This window comes from Magallana gigas, chromosome 2 (assembly GCF_963853765.1).
Source record: "Magallana gigas chromosome 2, xbMagGiga1.1, whole genome shotgun sequence".
In the NCBI taxonomy this organism is placed as follows: Eukaryota; Metazoa; Mollusca; class Bivalvia; order Ostreida; family Ostreidae; genus Magallana; species Magallana gigas.
The window spans coordinates 54,688,282-54,713,075 of NC_088854.1; the positions used below are offsets into that span (position 1 = coordinate 54,688,282).

Sequence of the window (24,794 nt, forward strand, 5' to 3'; positions counted from 1 at the left end):
CATATCGATGATGCTAAAGAAACTCTTTAAAAATTTATACTTGATTTTATTGTTTATTTCGATAAATAATACCACACAACGTGAAGGTGTCACATACCACATTACTTGTAAGTAATGAATTTTCCAATTATCAAATTAAATCTATCCATTTAACAAATTTTTCAAAATAGCGGTTCCCATACAATTAACCTCAGTTTAAATCACCCAGTACCCGAAATGCATGTTTCCAGACTTACTTTTTTGCGTACTGCGTCATCAAAAAGTGGTGTATAGAGCCACCTTAAAAAAACTAACATTTTTTTTCTAACAAATTTCACTTTTGTTACATTTATTAAACATATGTAATCATATACATTCAGTGCTGCCATAACCCACAAAAAGTAACTTCACATTTAATTGTTATTAAGACAACAAAATAGTTATATGCTAATTTGGCAACAAAATGATATAGAAATCGGATGTTCAAATTATATTTTTTCATAGAGTGGGTCATCGTACCATTTTTTAAAGAACGAATATTGATAACACATATTAACGCCTATCTTTTTCGATTTTCCAAAAAAATGGTACGAAAACCCACTCTGAGTAAAAAGTAAGTTTTCTTCTTTTAATTTTTAAGATTGGTCTTTAAATGACTAAGTCCAGTTGTTTGCGTAATACTGATAACAATACAATCAGCTATATTATATTCTCTAAACAAGCGAATCGGTGGTGTAGTGGTAAGCGAGAAGTTCTTTGAATAAATGTCACTGTAAAAGCGGGTGTTCGAATTGTACGCGTTTTGAGTTTTTCTGTTTATTTTTTTGTTTACATTGTTAAAATGTAAATTTCTTTTTAAACTTAATAATATACATTGTTAAAATGCATTTTTCTTTTATTTTCTTAATAATTTAAAATTTGCTAATAATAATTTCGAAATAATTTGATATACGTTTTCTACTACTTTTATAAAATATGAAATGTATGATATTCTCTTTAAGATTGCACGATTTCATATTGTAAACAGATGGTTGTTGTGCATGCAAGAAACTATTAAATGTCAAGATAAAACGTCCCATCTCTGAATCCTTGAGAGTCTTGTTAACACAACAGGGACATACGCTGGACAAAAGCATGTAGTTGTGCTCAAAATGCAGAATACAAGCTAAGTCAAACGTACAGTGTGCGCCTAATGAAAATTCAACGATTAACTAGGCATGTATTTCACTTCCAATTGTATCGGCAGGAAAATCACATTACAAATGCGTGTTTTGTTGTGAAAGAAAAAGCATAGTAGTTGTACCAGAAGACAGAAGACACATAGACCACTCGGACCAATGACCAACACAAAGTATAATGACCAGTGACGAATAACAAGTCCCCTTGTTATACGTTAGTGGTTTGACTACCGCTGTCTTCCGTGTGGTATATATCATAGGCGTCGGAACCGGGGGGGGGGGGGGGGGGCGCTAACTTTTTTTTGCAAGTTTTTACATTCCAAAGACCTTTTTTTGCTTGTCAATATTTTGTACAAGTCTAGCCCCCCCCCCCCCGCCCACTTTCAATTTGATTCCGACGCCACTCATTTTTTTTTTGAAAAACTTGTTTTAAATACCTACAAAAGGTGTTACCTAAATTCCTCCTGTTCCCGAAGCGGAAAAAATCGACTACTACAAATGGTGGAATCGACTCCCCCATACTCTTTGTCGACTCCCCTGCGTTAGGGGTTGTATATGATGACTGAGGTAAATTAGTAAATAAAATATTTTTAGAAAGTAATCAACATTTTTGTATTTAAACTCTTTAAATGAGTAAACGATTGTCATTTCAAATTTGCCAGTTTAAAGTATATGTAAATACTATAAAATTTAAGCACAGTTACGCCTTTTTGGACATTTTCATTTGGACAATACTGTCCACCGTTTAAATGCCCAGTTAACTCGTACGTTTATTACTTCTTATTAGAGGTATGAGAAGGTCGTGGGCATTTGCAAGGCTTATTCCCCCAGATTCTTTGGAAGTGAAAAATTCAAAAGGTTATGATTTCCACTTGCTTGTTCAAGAGAACGTTGAAAACTCAAGATTACGTTTCGAATATTTTTGTTTAATAATGTGGTTAAAACATATCCATATATACAGTGTACATTTCTTAATTGAAAAATGAAGGCAGACACAGTTTGTCCATGGAGTTCCCTTTAAGCTTGAGACTCTAAGCTCCGTTCACTCTTCTCCTTCTCCGTCATTTCGTCAATGCAGATCTCCGTCTTCCTTCTTCCGATGAAGTTTCTGAAAGTGTTGAAATCTGGCGGCCGATCACCGCTGACCGACATTGAAATGGGTGTAGTCGTCTTCACTGAAGATTGCGCCAAATTTCTGAGATCAGACGCTGAGAGGCTCTTTGTGGAATGTTCCATTCCCGGAGCCTGCATCCACGACCCGCCATCTTGAAGCATGTCACAGACCATGCCGAAACTAGAACTAGAAAATGTTGACACGCTCGAATTGACGCCGCAACTTTCGAATGGTGATCGATGAACATCGGTCAGCCAGTACGTTGACATTTCTCCTTTACCCTGAAAATAAAAACAAAAGTCGGCATTCAGTGGAAAGTAGAACACTATATAAATAGTGCCTGTTTGGGAGGGTAACAGTTGAAATAGACACCCCGAGAAAACCATTGTCAACCGACGCGAAGCGGAGGTTGACAATGGTTTTCGAGGGGTGTCAATTTCAACTGTTATCCTCCCAAACAGGCACTATTTATTTTGTTACACTGAATGTCTTAATTTTAAAGAAAACATCACTGCTTTAAGATAGAAATAACGTGAATTCTAAGGCGAACCGTACGCGCATGATTTTCGCGCATGTAACAATTCGTAATGTTACCCGTTGCTAAGTGCGTTGCTAACGCTGAGGGTAATAGAACAGATTATGAACTGCGTCTAAACCAAACAGATTTCAGTATTTAACATGAAAGTATAACAAAATGCTTTGGTATTTAAATGCCATATTACTTACATCCAGTTTGACTTTGGTCCCATTGCCTCCGCATGGGAGCAAAATGATAGAAAAACCAAAGTGTCTACCTGACAAATATCACATACCTTTACACTAATGTTTCCACGTTTCATCATAGCATATTTTCCTGTTTTTGCCAACAATGTGTAAGTTGAGTGACTGATGTGGATTTGGTTTGCTGTTCAACAGATGTAAGACTATTAATTGATGTTTGTTTTCAGTTATTTTAATTTGATACAATGAATCATTGTTTTTACAATGCATTTATAATTTTTACTGTATTAGGATATTGAAGTTACATTGTATTACTTACGCAGTCCGTTAGATTTCATTCTTGATGCCACATTGATGGTGTCCCCAAACAGGCAATACCGGGGAAGCTTTGACCCGACTATTCCCGCCATGCATGGACCTGTCAGATGATGAATCAATAAGTCTTTTTTCAAAATTTCAATGTAGCCAATTTTTCATAATTTTATTTTTTTAAGTTTTCAGTCATAAAGATGGATATTATTGTAATCATTTGCATATTTTGAAGCTTAAAAAGATCGAATACCGCTGTATACCGGTATACCAGAATTGCTTGTCGAAAACTTTTTATCAGCACACTTGCATACACAAATATAATTATATAAAACACATATTACATGGAAATAATCTACAAGTCAATCCAATTGATTATCAAACAATGTCTGAAATATGGCGATGACTTATTTTTGTTATTTAAAAATTGCAAAACACCCATTTAATATGATCATAGATATAGTTTGAACGCTATGAATTAGTTAAATTAATTACCAGAGTTAATGCCAATCCTCAGCTGTATGTGGCGTCTACCGAACTCTAGAAAGGTTTTATTTTTCATCAAATGTAGTAAGGCCAGTGCAAAATTTGCGATCTCAGATGCGTGGTGATCGTTGTTTCTCTTCGGTAAACCTGGAGAATGAGAAAAACATTAGGCTTTTAATAAAATTTGAATCTAGAGTGTAACAGTTGTTTTTTTTCAAAGTGGATAGGCCAGACCAGCTCAACAATTTTTTGACAGGAAGACAAAACTGATACAAACTTTGCAAAACCTCAAATTCAAAATTCGTGGTAGCGTTAGTGTAGGTTTAGGGTGCGTTCGAACTCATTGTCTATTATAGCATGTATGCGATACCGAATTTTCATTTCATGACTAAATTTATACTGTCTCTAAAAAGTGGACTGAATTGACCCCCTTCCCCGGTTGCTACGTGGTTTTGTTGAGTTTTGGGGGTTAAGACCACGTGGTGTACCTGAGACAATCATATAGGAGTCGTTGATGGTCTCCACTTTGTACAGGTTCCTTTGGTCTACCAGGTTGTCGATGGCCCCGTACAGACAGTTCAGGAGCTCCACCAATCGCAGGGGAGGCAGGGACAGTGAGATCCGAGAGAAACCCTCGATATCCGAGAAGAACACGGTCACGGAGTTGAAGTACTCGGCGTTTATGCTATTATTCTTCTTTAACTTTTTGGCCACAGACTTTGGGATCATTTGATACAGCAGGGAGTCGGTTCGCCTCTTCTCAACGCTCAGCTCTTTGGTTCTGTCCACCAATATCCCGGCGTACCTCTGTATGCTGCTGGTCAGGTTCTCGATGCTGAATATGACAAAAGAACACGCCACCAGCACAAAGACCAGGAGGCAAGAGTTGATGATCACGTCGGTCTTACTTCTTTTGAGAAGATCCGTTAGGTTCGCCTTACAGATGTACCCCAGGGTACTCTGTAGATTCAAGAGTGTGTCCAGGTACTTGGTAACGTTGTCATAGTGCCAGCGGGCCTTCAGTAGATCTATTCTACTGGGATCTCTCGCCTCCTCACCAAACGTCCTAATCTGATAGCGGAATTCATTGATAACTCTGGAAGTGTTGGCGCCGAAAGTGTTGGTTTGGTACGATTCCAGGTAGTCCACAGAGCTCGAGTACATTCTGGCAGATTCATAATTCTCCTGAAAACCGAAACTGTTGATGTTGTAGATTTCAAATTGCTCATGGGTGTCAAACCCACCTTGGGAGAAAAACATCGTTCCAAATGCTCGCTCCACCCCGAGATTCTCTTTCGCCATTGTTATTTTCTGAAAAGCGACAAATGATTTCCAGATGATGGCGAATTTGGACTCGTTGATGCTCTGGTACCCCCACAAGACCACGATATCGATAATGGAGGAGTAAAACTTGTACTCTTGGTCGATCGAGGAACCTTCAAGGTTCTGGCGGTGACGAGCGAGATGTGTTAGCATATCTATTTTTGATCGGAACTCTTTTCGATCGAAGCGGTCCAGGTTTCCTGGCCACATATCCAAACTCTCTATAAAACTGTCAGTAACTGAGTACTCGTGAAATAGAAAGGACCTGGTGTCAGGGCCCAGGGCACTCATGAATAGGATGCTCAGGTCTCTCTCGTTCTGAAGGTGGTGGATCAATTTGCCAACATCGACACTGAAGGTCAGCGATTCTAAGGACTGAAAAATCATACGTAAAACAATGGTGAAAATATGATTCTTTCGAAATCTGACTGAAAACAAATGATCCCTACATGTAAATTGATATGTATTAGTTTTTCCTATACTTAGCTCGATAATTTTCAGTAGCCATCATATAAATTTTGTCCATTTGAATGAAAATTATTCTTAGTATGATATCCAAATGTTTTTACAAAACTAAATGCTTAGTTGAGTTTTAATTGATTATAAGTGAACAGTTCCTTAAACCACTGATAATAACATTTAAGAAATAGAAATTTCATTTCAACTACAAATAACATAAAGGCCAAATATATAATTCGAACAAATAATTCTCCGGATTTATGGACCATTGCCGATGAGCGCGCATGGTTAAGCTAGGTAGATGGTGGACTAACCTTTTCGTGGTCCTGTTTGATCTTGACAATGTCCGCCAGCTGGTACACACAGAACACCCACAGACCCAGTATGGGGACCATGGTCAGTGACAACATCTTAATCAGCTGGATCCTCTTCCCTCGGTCAGAGGCGGGGGAAGACAGACACGGTCCTGAAAACGGACCAATCAAACTTCAAAAACAGATGAGTATTTTACTAAAAACTGTTGTGGTGTTGTTGTACAATGCGTTTTATCCCAGTGCAAATGAAATGATTCATAGTAATTTCTAGAATTCTAGAAGAATGTTAATTTATAAGTTTGGTGCAAATTTTATGTAAACTGTTGTTAAACATTTTATATTTGAAGGCGACCACATATGAGATGAGAGAGGTTACCTCTGGCAAACTATTGTCGCAACATCCTTGCAAAAACGAACAATATATTTATTCTAAAAATACGATTTTATTCCATGAATTTTATTATCAGTTATATTAATTTTTTTTAAAGAATTAATATACTTAATTTTTTACTTTTCAGATTTTTTCAACATTATTTCTTAGATGAATTTTGACAATTAATAACAGATTTACTTGATCATGTACATATGCCTGCGAAAAATTTAAATTGAAAATTGAGATAAACAGTTTAATGAGTGAAAAAATGTATACCTTTTCCTACGGGGAAATTCATGGCTGATACGGCAAGAGATCCCAGGCTCGAACAAGACTTGTTGAAGTCGGACATCTTCAGATTCTTCCCCAGTGTGTCTGTAAAGGTAGTGTTAATTGCTTGTTACTGCCAGACTATCCCTGATTGTGCACACTGGTTGTGCTTATGAATTTTCCAATAAGGCAAAGCAGGTAGTATCGACATTTATATTACGAAATTATAAGGAATTGGTAAAAACCGGTTCTTATGTGAAACTGATTCGCTGGGAAAATAGTTGAGTAATACTATTTAAATAGTGCCTGTTTGGGAGGGTAACAGTTGAAATTGACACCCCGAGAAAACCATTGTCAACCGACGCGAAGCGGAGGTTGACAATGGTTTTCTCGGGGTGTCAATTTTTTTTTTTTTTACTTTTTACTTACCTTTTCAAAACAAACTGGCGGCCAATATGGCGGCGCCCAGGACTGGAAGAAATTTTTTTTGGCCTTTTGTATCCCTGATTCAACTCTCATTTTTCACTGATTTTCTTATATATACGTGTTACCATTAAGCCGCGCTTCGCGAGGCGGGCTTCGATCGGTATAAAAATCATAACATGGCAATTTTTATATCGCATCATTGTAAAAATCTAATATTATATATTATAATAATATATTATGTATTATAATATTATTAGATAATAGGTAGACAGGTAATAGGGTGTCAATTTCAACTGTTACTCGTTGAAACAGGCACTATCTATACTTATAAATTAAGGCATTTTAAAATAAACTCCAAAAAGCCTGCACCACAGTACTTGCTTACACCTTTGGTATTTCAAAACATGAGAGATGATGTCCGTAAGGTATAATTGTATTTTTAAGAGGTTCGCTTATTAGGTTTTGGATAGCCATTTTGGGTCACTTCTAGTCTAAAAATTCTGCATCACATATTCATTATAGTAGTATATTTATATTTTACAACGCCAAATAAACTATACTGTATAAAATTGTTTCTTTAAAAATTACATTTTTACAGAGTTTAGTAAGGGACTATATTTTGTGGCGGAAGGTTTTCAAGAAGGAAATAAACAATTTTCATAAATCCACTAGTTTTAGAGTGCTGTTACTTTAGCTTCCTAATTTTCAGCGGAGACCAAACTTCTAGATAGTTTGTGTATTACGATATATTCATGATAATCTAAAAAATACATTTGAATAGTATTTTGATATTTCTATCGATATATTTTGGAATATTTAGCTTATATTTCATAGAAGTAAAGAAAAAATCATGCAGTTATAACTCCAATTTTGACCTAAAATTAGCTTATTTCATGCTATATCTCTGAGTCAAATTTTTGAGATGTGACCCCTACTTGTTTTACTTTTAAATGAGACATTAAATGTATGTCTATTTGTATGCAAAGTTTTGGAAAGGTGACATTACTATAATTTTTTTTTATTTGCGTCATAATCTCATTACTCCAAAATTTTGTAACATCTGTTGTTGTGTTCATTGTGTACTGGCTTTTGAAGCCACCAGTAAAGCAAGAATTTTTAAACTTTGACTTAGATATTACTTCTATAGTCACTACGTACATGTGTTCAACTTCATACTGTATTAAAATTATAGCCAAATAATAATTAAAACTATAAATATTTGTTTGATTTCTTCAAATTTTCAATTTCCATGTCAACCTTTAGCAAAAATTTCAGGAAAATTATTATTTTTGTTTGGGGCCCTATATTTCCAAAAAATGGCATGTGACATTGGTCACAAATAAAATAAATGAACATTTTAGGTCCCCATATTTATATCCCAGTGGTTTTCGGGTGATTGGCATTACTATTATTTCAGATGCCAACCTCCTTAAGGTGGCTCTATTCCCCCACAGTTTATTCCAATTTTCAAAAGAATACCACAAAACATATGCTTATCAAATATCAAAATGATGATAGGGATTCTATAAGTATTTTTAAAGAATTTTTTAATGTTTATTCGTGTTTTTGTAAAAGAATTTATTAAAAGTCAACTATTATCAAATTAAGAGAAAGGACTACATATGTATATATGATATGGGCCTAAAATGGCCCCCTAAAATGAATATCATCATTTTACTGTAATTTTTTGTTTTCTTTGTACAGATATATATGTGATGTTTTTACATAATATTCATTTTGATTCAACTGCCCACAGTTCAGAAATATGACATCGTAAAGACAACCTTTTCCCGCCATTTTTGCAGTTTGAGCATTTAACAGCTTGTTTTCAAGCAGTTTTTCTTTCAGATAACATAGAGCGCATGCTTGAACAAACAAAATATTTTAATCAGAGATGTATCTAGCCAAGACTAATATGTGACAAAAAAAATTTCCTTGTTCAGGCATGCGCTCTATATTTCCCATTCATAAAAAGATAAGAAAAATGTCAATTTTTGACTGATTTTGATTGAATTATAGAAATGGCGTCACTTCTGACGTCATATACTGGCAGTGAGTGCAAATAATCAAATAAATGGGTGAAAAATATATTTTACATCAACTCTTCTAAAATATAACATGACATTTTATTGTACCAGAAACACTTTAAAAAATGGCGAATTACGGGGGCCAAATTTAACTCTTATCATATGTAGTTCTTTTTTTATCATTTGATGGATATTTCCTTCGGACACCTAAAAAAAATATAACACTTCTTCACAATCAAAAATGTTATTATTGCAATTTTGTTTAGTATTTCCCCAAAACATAATTTTTCATATTTTCCTACTCTGTTGACAAGTCATCTAAAATGCTGCTTGATGTTATAAGAAAATGTATTTTAATGGATGTGACATAAAAAATTGAATGAAAATCATTGCAAATAAACACCAAAAAATATTTTAAATTTTATTTGGTATGAAAGTTCCTCGGGTAAGAGTTATCGTTTCTAAGTCCCAAGGCCCAAAAACCTTGGGGACTTTTTTTCATTTCTGAGTTGAAGAAAATTTCCTAAATATGATGTTGGAATTCGCTACATACATACATACATTTATACATACATTTTTCATTATAGGCCTATATAGGTGAGTGTATTCGCTTTAATGCAAAACCAAGTGAAATAAAGAAAGGGGAAAATTAACTAATAGGATTTATGTATCCCAAACTGAGAGAAATTCAAAGCCACCCTCCCATCCCCTTAAGATGGTCAGGAACATCTGTCGATATTAATGTAGATTAAAGTATATTATAACTGATATACTCTCACCGGTTTAGAATTTTCTTTCCCAGTAATCAACCAAATAATACGTTTTGGAAAATTTTGGAAAGTTAAAAATTTTAATGTCCTCTCCGGGATTCGAACTCATGACCTACAGGTTCGTAGTGAACCCACTAAGCCTCTGCGGTACGCTGTAAGATGTTGATGACGGGAAAGAAACTATTTAAAAAACTATTCTTGATTTTATTGTTTATTTCGATAAATTATACTACACATTCCTTGTAAGTAATGAATTTTCCAAGTATCAAATTAAATCTATTCATTTAACAAATTTTTCCAAAGAGCGGTCCCCATTCGACTCGCGTCAGTTTAAATCAGTCAGTACCGAAATTGCATGCTTCCATGTTTACTTTTTTGCGTACTGCGTCATCAAAAAGTGGTGTATAGAGCCACCTTAACTGAGAAGTTATTATTGTGAAAAACCTACTTTCATTTTCGATAAACAAGCGAAATAGCAAAAATGAGAGTAAGGTGGTGGACACGCTTTGGCGGATCCAAGTCAGGGATAGTTTCGATCTAGATATATACTTGCAAAGGAATAATAATCAATGATTACGTATAGACTAATATATTTACGATGAGCCTATTTAGAGAATATAAAAGTTCAGTTTGACAAATGTTGAATAAATAAATTAGTCAATTCGTTTCTTTAGTGGGCGATTTTAGTTTTGATACTCATTCGCTTGCGAAGCACGACCTCTGGTGGGAGAATGGGTTAGATAATTCCAGAACGGGGTAACCAAGAACGCGGATTGACTAATTAACGAAAAGTGTAGGACGTTTTCATTATGCAGATACATCTACCTTGGATCAGATTATGATTAATACAAATCAAAGTACTGAAGTACTGACGGGAGTTGATTTTATCGATTATTATTTATCTTAAAATCAACGATATGTTATTTTGCTTGGCAAGTAATTTATAATCTCTATTTAAATTACACACATTTTAATAATATGGATTCTTGGACTTTTCCGACAAGAATTTCGAGAAAACCTCATATGAATCATGTTGTATAATATTTGTGTAAAATAGAATTGATTTCATCAAACTATGTATCGGTATTCGAAATATTTCAAAAAGTGTATGGATCCAACCAATAATGAACTCTAGTCTCGTTCAACCAGATGCTCGGCTGTCTCCGTTAATCTCCGACAAGTAAGAGATACCAGGTCACGTGATAGCTTGATGATGCGACCTCTAAATATAGACTGACTCTCTGCTTGTCGGAGACAGCCGATGGTTGAACTAGACTATATTGAAATCTGGCGTAGGAATACATACGACTGCATAAAACTTCTAAATTGTTCGTACTATTTAAAATCTGACTATTTCCTAGGTATTTATAAATAAGTTTCCTTTAAAAAAAATGCTTCAGCGTACATAAAATAGAATTTATCGGTTATTTTCAAGAACTAACTCTTGTCAGCGGTGATGATTTGTGCTCAGGTCCAAACACTGTTTCGGTTTCGGTTTGCCAGAGTAACTGCATAGGAGAGTTGATTAAAATCAACTCCCAAAAATTAATAAATAAAAAGGAACAATTAATACTATTTAAGTTATGATAGATATTTCATCCTTGCCCGCTCTTCTAAATATCCAACAATGCAGTTTTTTTTATTTTAATTTTAAAGGATTTAGATAAGGAAAAATTCGGACAAAGTATGTACAAAAATGAAAAAAAAATAGGGTTCAACATGTTAAGCTTTGTATTAAAATAATGTTATTCCCGCACTTTCGCGGTGTATCATCTAGTTTATATAATGATAAATGTAGCTATCCAACTTTTAGGTGATGATCATGACCATTTTTAGAACAAATAGAACCACTTAACATGCGCTTGGACTTTGGGCTGTTGAGCCAAACGGCAATGTGACGTAGGTCTGTCTGTTTCATTGTAGGCCATTCAGCCATGGCTCTTTGAAATCAACAGGATTTGTCTGGCTTTTGAGCAAAGTCTACGCAATCGGTGTAAATTTCGCTAGACACCGGCGTCATTTTAACTTGTTTTGACGCAAGAAATAGATCGTTACAACCTACTGAAAGTCCAAGGTCTTGTTAAAATGGTTCTATTACCTTAGTATGATGGGTTTTTTTCTTTTTAACGGCCATTTTATGGCTAACGTTTTCAAATTTGGATTGATGGCTGATTTGATGAAAACTTGTTATCACATACTTGTATATAGAACATAAATATTTTCCAATGAAAAGAAAGGTTTTTGACATCAAATGTTACTGACTCTATCCATGTACATGTATTTACGAGCAATTGTATAAGTTTAAGAATTCAAATAAAACATCAATTTCCATATTAAAATAATGACCCGCTATAACGTCGTGGTTACCACATAGATCCATCGTATTTACAAATCATCGGACCCTAGAATTCTACTAATTTACAGAGGAATAGGTCTGCAATTTACGAAAGACGAATAGGGACACATAAAAATATTTTTATATCGTAATAACGAGTTAATCATCTCGTTTTTACGAGAAAAGATCTCGAAAATACAAAAAAAGATCTCCTAAAATTACGAGAAAAGATCTCGTTATTTCAGGTTAATAATGTCATAATTACGAGAAAAAATCTCGTTTTGATAATTACATAGTAGTAATTATTTGAAATATTATAACTGTGGAAAAAATACATTTATAATAAGTGTCCTCGTTCATCAAATCTAGACCCTAAAGTCGATTGATTCACCCTTTCAGTCTATTTTTTTCTTTCAAGAAATGTTAATTGAATTATGATGATTTTGAATAACAACAATCATCATTTATTAATTTCTACTTAAAATGATCGGATTTAACATTTTATCAAATATGAATAAGTGGAAAGAACTTCATGGTAATTTTTACCTTTCAGCATATATTACTATTCCACTCTGAAGTAAATACTAGGAGGTCCTAGCGTCCTTTCCGATATATTTAATAAAGTAGTCATGTTGTATATTTTATTTGATACTAGTCATAAAAACACAGTCCCATGAGTTACAGATAACTGTAAAGTTTTATTCATTACCCCGTATTCATGGACAACCTATAATTGAAATAATTGTTGTTGTATTTTAACATTTTAGAGACTGAAAACAAATTACCCTTCATATCAATAAATTGGTCAATTAATTTATTAATCAATCTGCTTTGTCCCTTTTCTAAAATGTCTTTAACTAATTTAATTAATTTCTTATTATATATTCATCCATTTTACATAAAGAGACTCAGAGAGTACATGATGTACAAAAAAACCACACACCATTGTATAAATTTGTTTCCCTAATAACGAGATTTTTTTCTCGTATAATTACGATATCTTTTCTCGTAATAACGAGATAATTGACCCGTAATAACGAGATCTTTTCTTTTAATTACGAGATCTTTTCTCGTAATAACGATTTAAACATATTTTGAATGTTGCCCTTTTTGTCCTTCGTATATTTGATATTGAATATGGAAGACTTGAAGTTTCCAAAACATTTTCATTTGTTGTTTTTAACTGTCTATGATCAGACTGACCCAGGAGAGGTATAAGTGACGCTGCTCCTGATGATGCTTGGGGATTGCACGGCAATTGGACAGCTGAAATGACATTGTAACTGTATTATAAAGTGTGATGATGATGCTTGGAGATTGCACGGCCATTGGACAGCTGAAATGGCGCTGTAACTGTATTATAAAGTGTGATGATGATGCTTGGAGATTGCACGGCCATTGGACAGCTGAAATGGCGCTGTAACTGTATTATAAAATGTAATCATGCTTGGGGATTGCACGGTATTTGGACAGCTGAAATGGCGATGTAACTGTATTATAAAATGTAATGATGATGCTTGGAGATTGCACGGTATTTGGACAGCTGAAATGGCGCTGTAACTGTATTATAAAATGTAATGATGCTTGGGGATTGCACGGTATTTGGACAGCTGAAATGGTGCTGTAACTGTATCATATAGTGCATGGATATCGTGAGATGTTTCAGTGATAAAGACAATCATATGCAAGGATAAAATTCATAACAAATTATAATGAGCTTGAATTCCATCATAAAAATCAATATTGGAACCAGGAATAATTTGAAGTGGCAGTTAAATGTAATATATAACATAATTGTAAGTCATTTTGGAGATAAATGTAGAATAAATATATAAATGTGGGTGAATTATATATTGTAACACAATACATATTTCTTTGCTGTACGACATTTTATTTTAACATATACAGGCGAGTTGCACAATGACATAAAAATGCAATAAGATATATCTTATATTTACAAACGCAACATTTCTTCCGGTGAGGAAATATCAATTTTATCAATGACAATGACCTGGCCAAATTCATATTTCTTGGTTTCAGTAAGTTTAATGAATTGTATTGCTCAATAATTGATCAATACTATTTATAATCACAAACAATAATTTTATCAAATTGCACATAATATCGTTTTAGTATTAATCGTATTAAATTGGTTGTGGTCTCTGAATCACCGGCACCTGCACTCAAAGTACGCCAACATCTCAATATTCATTACAATATATTTATATTTTCAGTGTCTTTGTCTATGAATACACTACAAATCGATTTTGTAATGTATGGACCAAAACATTATATCAGTTACTATGTAAATATTCAATTGTGAAAATGTTGAAAATTTAATGTTGAGTGCCTTCTTTCTGGTTCACTGAAAGAAGCTAACAATTTCATAGACTGTCGAAATCATATTTATTTTTTGAGTAAAATTGATGCTGTTTAAACTGAAAAATACAACCCTAGTGGATGAAGTCGGACAGGTGCCGTTGTGTTTAATGCCCTTAAATTTAAATCTATCAGCCAATGACTGGGCAGTTAATCATAAGAACATCCGTCTCCATCAAGTTTGAGTTTGATACGGACTGCCCAAAGTCCAAACTCTTGTTAAAACGGTTCTAATAAGATATCAAACATGTTCTTGTTAATCTTGAAGACTACTGGTTAAATAAACAACATCCTGAACAATAAAACTGTCGGCTGCTACAGCTGCAGGTGAAATGACCTTGTCACTGCGTGTGAAGGTCGGCCTGCGATTCTTGAAGGTCAACAGGCATGATCATTTTGTCTCTCTCTTCCTTTTGAAGAGGAGTAGCCGTTTGACCCTCTCCATTTTCATCACTCTCATTTTCTTCTTCTAACTGCCTAGCTTTCTGTTTGCCAATGGTGTGTTTCTTTTCAGCAACCTTCGTTACGCCGCTAGGTGGCACTCTTGCCGTGACCTTCTCGTCCTTTTTTGTCTTTCTCCCAGGCAGAGGATTGTAGCTCAGAGCCCCCAGGGCATATCTATTGTGGGTAATCTCTCCGGGCAGGTCATTATTGGCGCTGCTGTCCGACACCGGGCTCTCGGCCAGACTTCCGCTGCTGGACATGGACTGAACCAACCAGTAGGTCACCATCTCACCTTTACCCTACAAGAACATGATACATTGATAACTTACAATAAATTGTTAATTTATGTAAATGCAGAGAGAGAGTGAGAGAGAGAGAGAGAGAGGGGTGAGTATGTGTATTAAAAAACTCAGCTACTGAATATTTTCGAGTCGATTCTATTTAGAGAGGTTTTTGAAGAGAAGAGATTGATAGAATAGTTATAATTAAGTGGTATGCAATGCTTTTTTTTGTGTTCAAAGTCAAGGGTTCGATTATTAAATTACGACCAATCTATAGTCCTCCGTTTATTTAAGACACCTCTTAAAAAAGAGGAGGTTTATGAACAGTGACTGTTTTAGTCTATAAAAAACATCAAACGAGTCGGAACAACAGTTTGAATATGAGTCAATTCATCGCCATTTGGGTCCAGCGAAACCCAGCAATAGCTAGATTATTAGATTGTTTATGTGGAAGATTTCGGATGTAGAATTACCTTAATGTCAATGGTTCCACGCTTCTTCATTACATAGTTGCCGGTCTTGGATAGAAGTACGTAGGATGTATGACTGATATGTATCTTACTAGCTGTAAACAAGCATAATCTCCTGTATAAATTTTTTACCACATTAAATCAAGGTATACAACGAATCACGTATTTTTCTATTACAAATTATATATTTAGTTTTTAAAAAAGTCATTTTAGGGAGGTTGGGTGGACAACAAATTGGCAATCACGTGTTTTCTAATTGTTTAAATATTATGTATTTAGCAATCTAAAACATGTTTTTATATAGAGTTCTTCTTAAGAAGGTCAAAAGAGTCTAAAAATGGCCACGACCATCGGGTCCTCTTACAAAAGAATGTTCAACACTCGTCTATTTAAAAAAAAACAGTCAAGAGAATGGAGCGGTTTGATCTGTTTACTAGAAATGAAGACATGTATACATACGCTGGCTGTGAGACTTCATCCTTGACGCGGTATTGACAGTGTCACCGAACAAGCAATAGCGGGGCAACGTGGAGCCCACTATTCCCGCCATACATGGACCTACAACACCCAAAGAGACCCTCAGTGCTGTAAACGAGTCTAAAGTTCTGAATACATAAATGTATCATTAATCATCCAAATGAGAGTTCATTACCCGTATGGTTCATTACCCGTATTTATTCCGATCCTGAGTTGAATAGTGCCCTTTTCTCTATTGGAGAATGCATGCTCCCTCATCATTCTTTGAACAGACAGAGCAAATTCAGCTATCTCAATCACGTGTTTATTGTTGTTGCGATGTGGCAAACCTTTGACGAAAAAGACATGCATGATTTCTAAACACGTTCAACAAAGAGCAGAACATCTACACATAGATAATAAAATCAGAAATATCAGAAAATGGAAATTGATAGAAAACTTGAGACTTTGATCACTTTAGAATTGATGAAATAAGCAACAGTGTTAGATGCAATTAGTGCTTTAGTCAAAGAGTAAAACATTGTTATAAAGAACACGGTTATAACAAATTCACGCTTACAGCGAAGATATATGTAGTTCCCTAATCTTTAGATATTGCAAAATCATAAGATATAACAAGTTACAATTACAAGTTGTATATAAGTAACAATTAATGCTTGTTCCTGGCACTTCGGTATAACCGTGTTTTACTGTAATCGGGACGGTTTGATTGTTGTCTTTCACTATCTACAAATTTATCTCACCTGAAACCACCATGTAAGAGTCATTGATTGTCTCCACTTTGTACAAGTCCCTGTTGTCAAGGAGAATGTCGATGGCGCCATAGAGAGCGTTCAGAAGCTGGACAATTTCCAAAGGCTGTAAGGTTATTGACAGAAGGGAAAAGCCGTGAATGTCAGAAAATAGAACAGTTACTGATTTGAAAAACTCTGCTTCGATTCCTTCCTTCTTCTTTAACTTGTCCGCTACTTCTTTTGGTACCATCTGATATAACAAGGAGTCTGTCCTCTTTTTCTCGAAGTTCAATTCCTTCGTTTTGTCAACTAGAATCACGGCGTATTTCTGTATGTTGCTGGTTAAACTTTCAGTACTGAGGATGACCAAAGAACACGATATCAAAACAAAGACCAAGACACAGGAGCTTATAATGAGGTCTCGATTAGAGTCTTGCAGTATCTTGTCTACCTTCTGAAGACAAATGTTGCCAAGAGAAGTCTGTAGACTGAGCAGAGTGTCCAGATATAGAGATGTATTATCGTAAAACCACCGGGCACTCCTCATGTCGATTTTGGATTGTTTTTGTTCCTCTTCTCCGTGGTCTTGGATGTAGGAACGATAATTATTTAAGACAATGCTGACGTTCCTACCGTAGGAGACGATGCCGTAAGATCCAATGTAGTCAACGTCTGGAGAGTACAGACGAGCTGTTTTATAGTTAGATTGAAAACCAAATATTTTCATGTTGTATTGCTCAAATTGCAGATGAGTTTCAAACCCACCGCGAGCATAAAACATGGTTCCAAGTGCTCTCTCCAAACCCAAATCTTCTTTGGCAGCTGTAATTTTCTGAAAACCAACGAGCGATTTCCATACCACTGCAAATTTAGACTCAACAATGGATTTGTAGCCCCAGAAAATGATGATGTCAATAATAGATGTGTAGAACGTCATTTCTTTGTTGATATTCGAGGACATTTGGTTTAACTGTTGTCGGTGTTGACCTAAGTGTTGAAGCATCTTGCTCTTGGACCGGAATGCATCGCGATTAAATATATCCAAGTTTCCGGGCCATTTGGCAATGCTTTCAATGGACTCGTCTGTAATTTGGTACTCCTTGATGAGAAAAGTTTTGGTATCGGGTCCAAGAGCACTCAGATACAATATACTGAGATCACGTTCCTTTTGCAAATGATGAATCAGCCGTCCTACTTCAATGCTGAATTCTAAGGACTCGCGAACCTAAAATAATGGTAAAAAAAATAGAACCTACAGTTGGGTCGCATTTTTAATGTTTAGAACTGTTTAACCATATTCATGCAAAAATGCTTATCCATTCAATGTGTAAATTACAGAATAACCTTTGCATTGTCTGTTTTGGTAGCCACGATGTCGGTAAGCTGGTAGACACAATAGCTCCAGAGAGCCAGTATAGGCAGAACTGTTAGGCAGAGCATCTTAACCATCTGTACCCTCTTACCCCGGTTACTGACCGGCACAGTGTTACAAATGTTGCCTGAAAAAAAGAATTTGGTTGCGCCATGAAAAGAATTTGACGACACGCCTAGTAAATGTTTAACGCGAACGTTTGTTTAGATTTCCACATTATCGCTACTTTATTGCTTTTCTTGAAATTCTCGTGATATTTCTAAATAGTTTGTTCAGAATATCTAGATACTTACCTTTAATGTAACAAGACCGGTTACAAAAGCCGTGCCCCGTTACAAGAGGAAGACAATGCCAAAGGCACTAAAAGCCGAGGTTTAGATACACCGTTAGTAGGCAAATGTTCACTTATTTATGTCGACAGACAACGTCTTTAAAAATAAATACTAGTACAAGATATTTTCTGAACCTTGAATCGCCCATTCTAAGTCTTTATTTCGTTGCTTTATATATATATATATATAACGGGTATGATATAAAACATGTTTTGATTAATTTAAAATATTCTTGTTAATTGCTTAATATAATTTTATTCGGTGATGTTCAATCTAAAAATATACACCAATAGAATGTATATATTTTGATATTTCATGATGGGAGTAAAAATATAAACTTATCTTTGTTATAGTGATTTGTGATGAAAAAATCAAAATAATTATAGAGAGTATATGAACATGTAAACAAGTATTCCCTTTAAAGGGGCATGGTCACGATTTAGTTCAAAAATTATTTTTCCGATTTTAATATTTACAATGCTTCAGAAAGGCAATTCTAATGGGCAACCGAAATTTGAGTTTCATTTGTTGAGTTATAAGCGAGTTACAGAGCTTGAAATTCTTAACTATGTGAACAAAGCGTTTGTTTACATTTTGAACGTGGAAGTAAAAATTTCAGTTTTAGATCTAAAACGAATGTGTTAAACGTTAGGAACTGTTTATCTATCCTTAAAATAAATAAAAAGATAGAAAAAAAACCTGGAAAACGATTTTTTACTGGTATATTGAACCTATGTAAACAAAAACAGGGCACGAGCCTTGTTTACATGACAAAGAATTGTGAGCCCTGTATCTTGCTTATAACTCTACGAATGACTCTCAAATTTAATTTGATCGTTAGAAATGCACTTCTAACGCATTGTAAATAATAAAAACATAAAAATAAAATTTGACCAAAATCGTGACCATGCCTCTTTAAAGGGACTTGGACACGATTTGAGCTCAAAATTTCAAAAAAATTTCCAATTTTAATGTTTAAAATAGTTAATATGGGTACTTTTAATGCTTTTTCAAAATTTGAAAGTCAAATATTGAAATATAGGCAAGATATAGAGTTTAAAAATCTTTGTTTTGTAAACAAAACTCGAGCTTTGTTATGGTTTACATATGTGTTTTATTGGTATAAGTCTCAATCAAATGTTGCTTTTTTCTGTTTATCATATTATCTATGAACACATTGAATCAGTTTACCTTGTTTGCCATGAGTCATTTGGTCAAAGAAATGTAATTCCATACTTAACATTATTTGTAAACAAATATATGACTCGATCGAGTCTTGTTTACATAACAATGATTTCTTGCCTCAGTATTTCTCTTAAAACACGTAAAGAGTTTCAGCATTCAAATTTTGGTCAATCATTCAAAATGAGCAAGTTAACCATTTTATACATGAAAAAAGAAAAAGAAAATTTTGGTCTAAAATCGTGTCCAAGTCCCTGTAATGGAATGATCGGAATGTAATAACACTTAAGCTCTGTTAATGAATTGCTAAGCATTACGCTACAACGTTGCACCGTTTTGTTGATTTCCGAAATAGCAAGGCATGAATATGCTTTAGTAGGCGAATTATTCTCCCTATAAGATAAATATTTTTACGCATATGTCAAGAAAAACATAATTTCAATCCTTTTCTATGTAACTGTATTAACGTTTTATTTTCAAGGCAAACGGATTAGAGTAACGTTTTTAGTAATCTACAGAAGACTGCACCTGTAATTTAAGATTTAAATGAGGTTTTCATTGCATAGTAAATAAAATAGTGCAAAGCGCAATGCGTGCGCAAATGGTAAATTTTGCCGGATGCCTCATAAAGATACAACTGTGATCGGCTTCGTGATCGGCCGAAGCCGATCACAAAAATATAGTATATTATACTAATACACATTGGTGGTAAAAATAGATACCGTTATTGTCAATGATGGCAGTAGAAATATAGGTATACTAATACTCCTGAAAGCTACGAGGGATGGTTATTCATGATAATGGTAAAATCTAAATATATAGTACATGTATATTAAAATTTCACCGATGTACTTAGTATACGATGGTGGTATAAATATTATATAACTGAGAAGCACGATACTAGAAACCGATACTCGATTTATATGGCAGTAATATGATATATACACGTATATATATATATATATATGTGTGTGTGTGTGTGTGTGTGTGTGTGCGTGTGTGTGTGTGTGTGTGTGTGTTTGTCACCTTATCTACGATATCAAGCGAATAACTTGTGGGGGTTTCTCCACCTCGGAAGAGATAAGACAAACTGTAAATAACGGCAACTACTTTATTTGATTCACTGATATAAATTGTATACTGAATTTGTATTGATGCTATGGTTTAGGAAAACAATTTAAAATATCATAATTTTATCAGAGTTCTAAGTGTTTTTATTGATTTATATTTTTCAGTGTGTTTGTGGTATAACACTAAGAATTGATTGTTTATTGTTCAGTCCAATAAATAAAAATGACGTATTCTTGGGGCTCAAGAGGAGTTTGCAAAATTAAAAGAAATGAAAATCACATAAACATGTCAAAACTCTAATTGCTAATTATTATATGAATATAAGTAATTAGGAATCATTCTTTGAATAATATGAGGTGGTCAAATACGGTCAGGGCGTGATCAAATCTTTCATAAAGCCCTTTGGGTTTTATTGGCTTTGTCCTCGCCCCGAACAAAATTATCACCTCAAAATACTCAAATTCCTCATTTCTTATAAAATGTCCAGACAAATAATATTTTCTCTGCATGATCTATAGCACTATCCTTTGGTATTAAAAATGACGAGAGCAATCAGGAATACGTGTAGTGAAGCACATAACAAAATAATAGTTATGAAAACATTAATAAATGAATTTAAAAAAGGAACCAAAAAAACCACAGAGTGGAAACAAATCCAAACTAGGTTAAACCTATCCATTCCAGAACTCTTAGTTTTCTCGATAGTCGCTGTCTATGGGATCGGGCTGCTCCATACCACGACAGTGATAGTTGCTGTCTATTGGATCAGGCTGAACGATACTTAGACAGTAATAGTCGCTGTTTATGGAATCGAGCGGTTCTATACTAAGACAGTGTGTGCAGGAAGGGAGTTATTCAAAATAGAATTCCATGGTTTTGTATTTGTGAGTAAAAGTGAGCTAATTTCTTATAGTCAAACAGCAAGTTACACAGGTATAATAATGCTGATTCCGTTTATATATATTTCCGAATATCAGCAGCAATATTTAAATAATAAATGCTTTTAACATTTACAACTACATGTAATGGCCACATCAATGTTTTTTGAACTTGGTGCATAATATTTAAATACTGATATAAGTAAGAAAAATAAAACCAATATCTTCTGGCCAATCATTTTCCCGTTTCTGTCAAGTTCAAAGTTGATGGTGTTTGTAGCGTTTACAATGGCGATGTTAATGTTGTACTAGTTGTATATAAATCTAACATATAAGACGATAATAATCATGATACGATGATGATGATGATGATTTAAGAAGTACATGAGACAATATCCTTAGACACTTTTACAAACACAGGCATACTATTATTGCAGATTAATCTTGTATGGTGTAATATTGGTTTGAAAGTCAGTATCAACAGAAAATTCTTATACCAAAGTCAGATTGGACAAGAGCTCTTAGAGAATTTAATTAACTTCAAGCTTTAATTCTGACATAAGTAAGATTTCATCGTCTTTCTCCAAATATTTACTTGCTTACAAGTCATTTAATCGCATTAGATGGCCATTTAATTAACACCGTAGAATCCGATTTTTAGGTATGTATGTGACAAAATTTTAGTCGTTGAAATGAAATTAGAAATATTAATTCGACATGTTACTTTACCTTAACTAATTTGAGAAAGACCGAACGTGTATTTTACTGAGTTCTTGCTGGACAAACCATTATAGCATTCATTATTACTTTAGTTTGTTTCTTATACTAATACTAGTAAACTCGTATTTAACTGTCCATTAGTCCATGTTTGACTTTTTGAGAAAAAATGTTTAATTAGTAAAAAGAAATGAATACATCTTAAAACGATGATTGGTCGGCTTTATATTGTCTATACACGTCTCATCAACTTTCAAATACACAGTTTTTATGTAAAATTTTAATCCTGATTGGAATTTTTCATCTATACATATTTTTAATGAATAAGAACAATTAGAATCGATGATTGATAGCATAGCTTGTAAATGGAGAGAGAGAGAGAGAGAGAGAAAAAAATAGTTTATTTACATGCATTAACATTTAATATGTAGATATTCTTTTCCGAGAGGGGAATCATTAGTTTATATTGATTTAATGGAAATCAACACAAAACTCCCTCCATTTAATCTATCTTGTTTTTAGTTCATTTTCTATTCAAGAAAGGTTTTTTTATTTCTATATATTTATATTTATAAATATTTCTAGTGAGTAGGTAGCTTGTGTTCTTCGCGTCTAATTTAGTTTAATTTAAGGTGGTATGGGACATGCACCTCCATATTGTGACGTACTATTTATAGAAAAAAACAATAAAATCCAGTATAATTTTATAAATACTTTCTTTCCAGCGTTTGTCATCTCACAGCGTAGCGCATGCAATGGGTTTCTACCTTTCCAAAATTTTTTTAAAACGTATTTCTTGGTTAAATATTGTAAACTTTGAAAATTCTGAAGCGGTGATATTATTCTGATTATAATGTTTTTTATCCACATTAATATCGACAGATGTCCCATACAACCTTGATTGGTAAGTACCATTAAAAAATACTAAACATCTCTGGATACTTGATTATAAACAAAGGATTTCTATCGATCTGTAGATTGAGAATTCTTGAAAGGTGATAATTAAAGATATATGTACAAACATGCATTTCATACCTATAGAGAAAAAAACAGGATGGGAGAAAAAGTCATATATTTACCTTTCCCATTCAGCGCAAGGTTTGTGATGGCTAAAGAACTCAAACTTGAAGATGACTTATCCATTTTTCCTCAAGTACTGCAGAGAAAATATGAAAGATCAGAACATAACATTAGATTATTTTACAAAAGAAAAAAATGTTTTAATAAGATTTCAATTAGTATGATAATCATTTGAGTTTGGAAACTCTCACCTTCGATTGTTTCCTCTATATGATTCGATGTCCTCTGAGTTATGCGTCATTTTTCAATCTATTTAAGTACATGAATATGTACATATTTTAAAAAATCGATTCTTGGCCCTGATTGGTCGGTTTGTAATTTATAAGATAAAACATAGGTTCGACTTGCGTCCTGATAAATATTCATTTTCAAAAATGCTTTGTCTAGTGATTAATATTGCGTGTATTTAGGACACATGATGCGTTTCTCAATTTCAGATAATTTCCATGAAAGAATTACACCTTATCTATTTGCACTTAACCTGTTTATGCCAAAAATTTCGGGGCATATTAACATGCAGGCTATTTTCTGCAATGATCACTACCTTCAAAACGGCATGAATCTTCGAAGAACGCATCTAGATCTTTTTTTATAACAAATTATAAATGAATTGATCGTAAAGAGTATAGAATTGTTAATGTACATCAGTACGTTAATCTTAATCAAATTGGAATTCGAGTCTGAAATAATCATGATCATTTCGTGCAGCCCCTTGATTTTTTCAAGTCAAAGAAGGTTTCGACAGATTGATATACGGGGAGTGTATATTTCGGCCAGGACTGTCAGTTTAAAAAAGCTATGAATTACAATCATTTTCCGTAAGAAATAGAGAGCATCATATTTGGTGAATGTAGATATATAAATATGTATTCAAAGTATAACATGAAATATCATCACGGAATTACCTTGTGGAAATCTTTACATTGTGGAAATAGAAAACATATAAAATAGTGGAAGATGCGTCTCGTGTGTACTTAAAAATAATTTTTTTAGACACAAACGTATCGAACAAGTCACAATTCCCACAAACTTTATTTTTTTTTTTCATACGTGTGTTTTGTCTCAATCTATACAGATATGGAGTTGATAATCAAGTTGACAACTGATTGATTCTGACACTAAATGATAATTACACATTACAAACTGTGAACGGCTGGACCATACACACGTCCATCAGACACACGGCTTTGAGACAACGGACAAAACTGTGATGCAACATTTGTGAATTTCAATGATACTTTCATCTTGATTTGTACAAATGTATCAAGAACATTTTAGATATGATTATAGTTAT

The 24,794-nt window shown here is 34.0% G+C and overlaps 1 protein-coding gene across 2 annotated transcripts; it reads right to left on the reverse strand.

The window, feature by feature from the left end:
• Positions 1-2,068: 2,068 nt before the first annotated feature.
• On the reverse strand, positions 2,069-23,746 carry LOC105332153 (uncharacterized). Of its 2 annotated transcripts, XM_066077293.1 has the most exons (9): positions 23,692-23,734; positions 23,500-23,576; positions 6,532-6,630; positions 5,883-6,034; positions 4,275-5,484; positions 3,796-3,933; positions 3,311-3,409; positions 3,084-3,175; positions 2,069-2,552 (listed from the first exon to the last, which is right to left on the reverse strand). In XM_066077293.1, exons 2-9 carry the CDS (start codon positions 23,561-23,563, stop codon positions 2,175-2,177), a joined length of 2,232 nt encoding a protein of 743 aa, XP_065933365.1. In that variant the 5' UTR covers positions 23,564-23,576; positions 23,692-23,734; the 3' UTR covers positions 2,069-2,174. The 2 variants fall into 2 exon arrangements, with proteins under 2 accessions (XP_065933365.1, XP_011432911.3); XM_011434609.4 differs by lacking the exons at positions 2,069-2,552; positions 3,084-3,175; positions 3,311-3,409; ... (2 more) ...; positions 5,883-6,034; positions 6,532-6,630 and adding exons at positions 13,963-15,205; positions 15,661-15,752; positions 16,117-16,215; ... (1 more) ...; positions 16,878-18,093; positions 18,213-18,367 and having other exon boundaries at positions 23,692-23,746.
• Between the last annotated feature and the right edge of the window lie 1,048 nt (positions 23,747-24,794).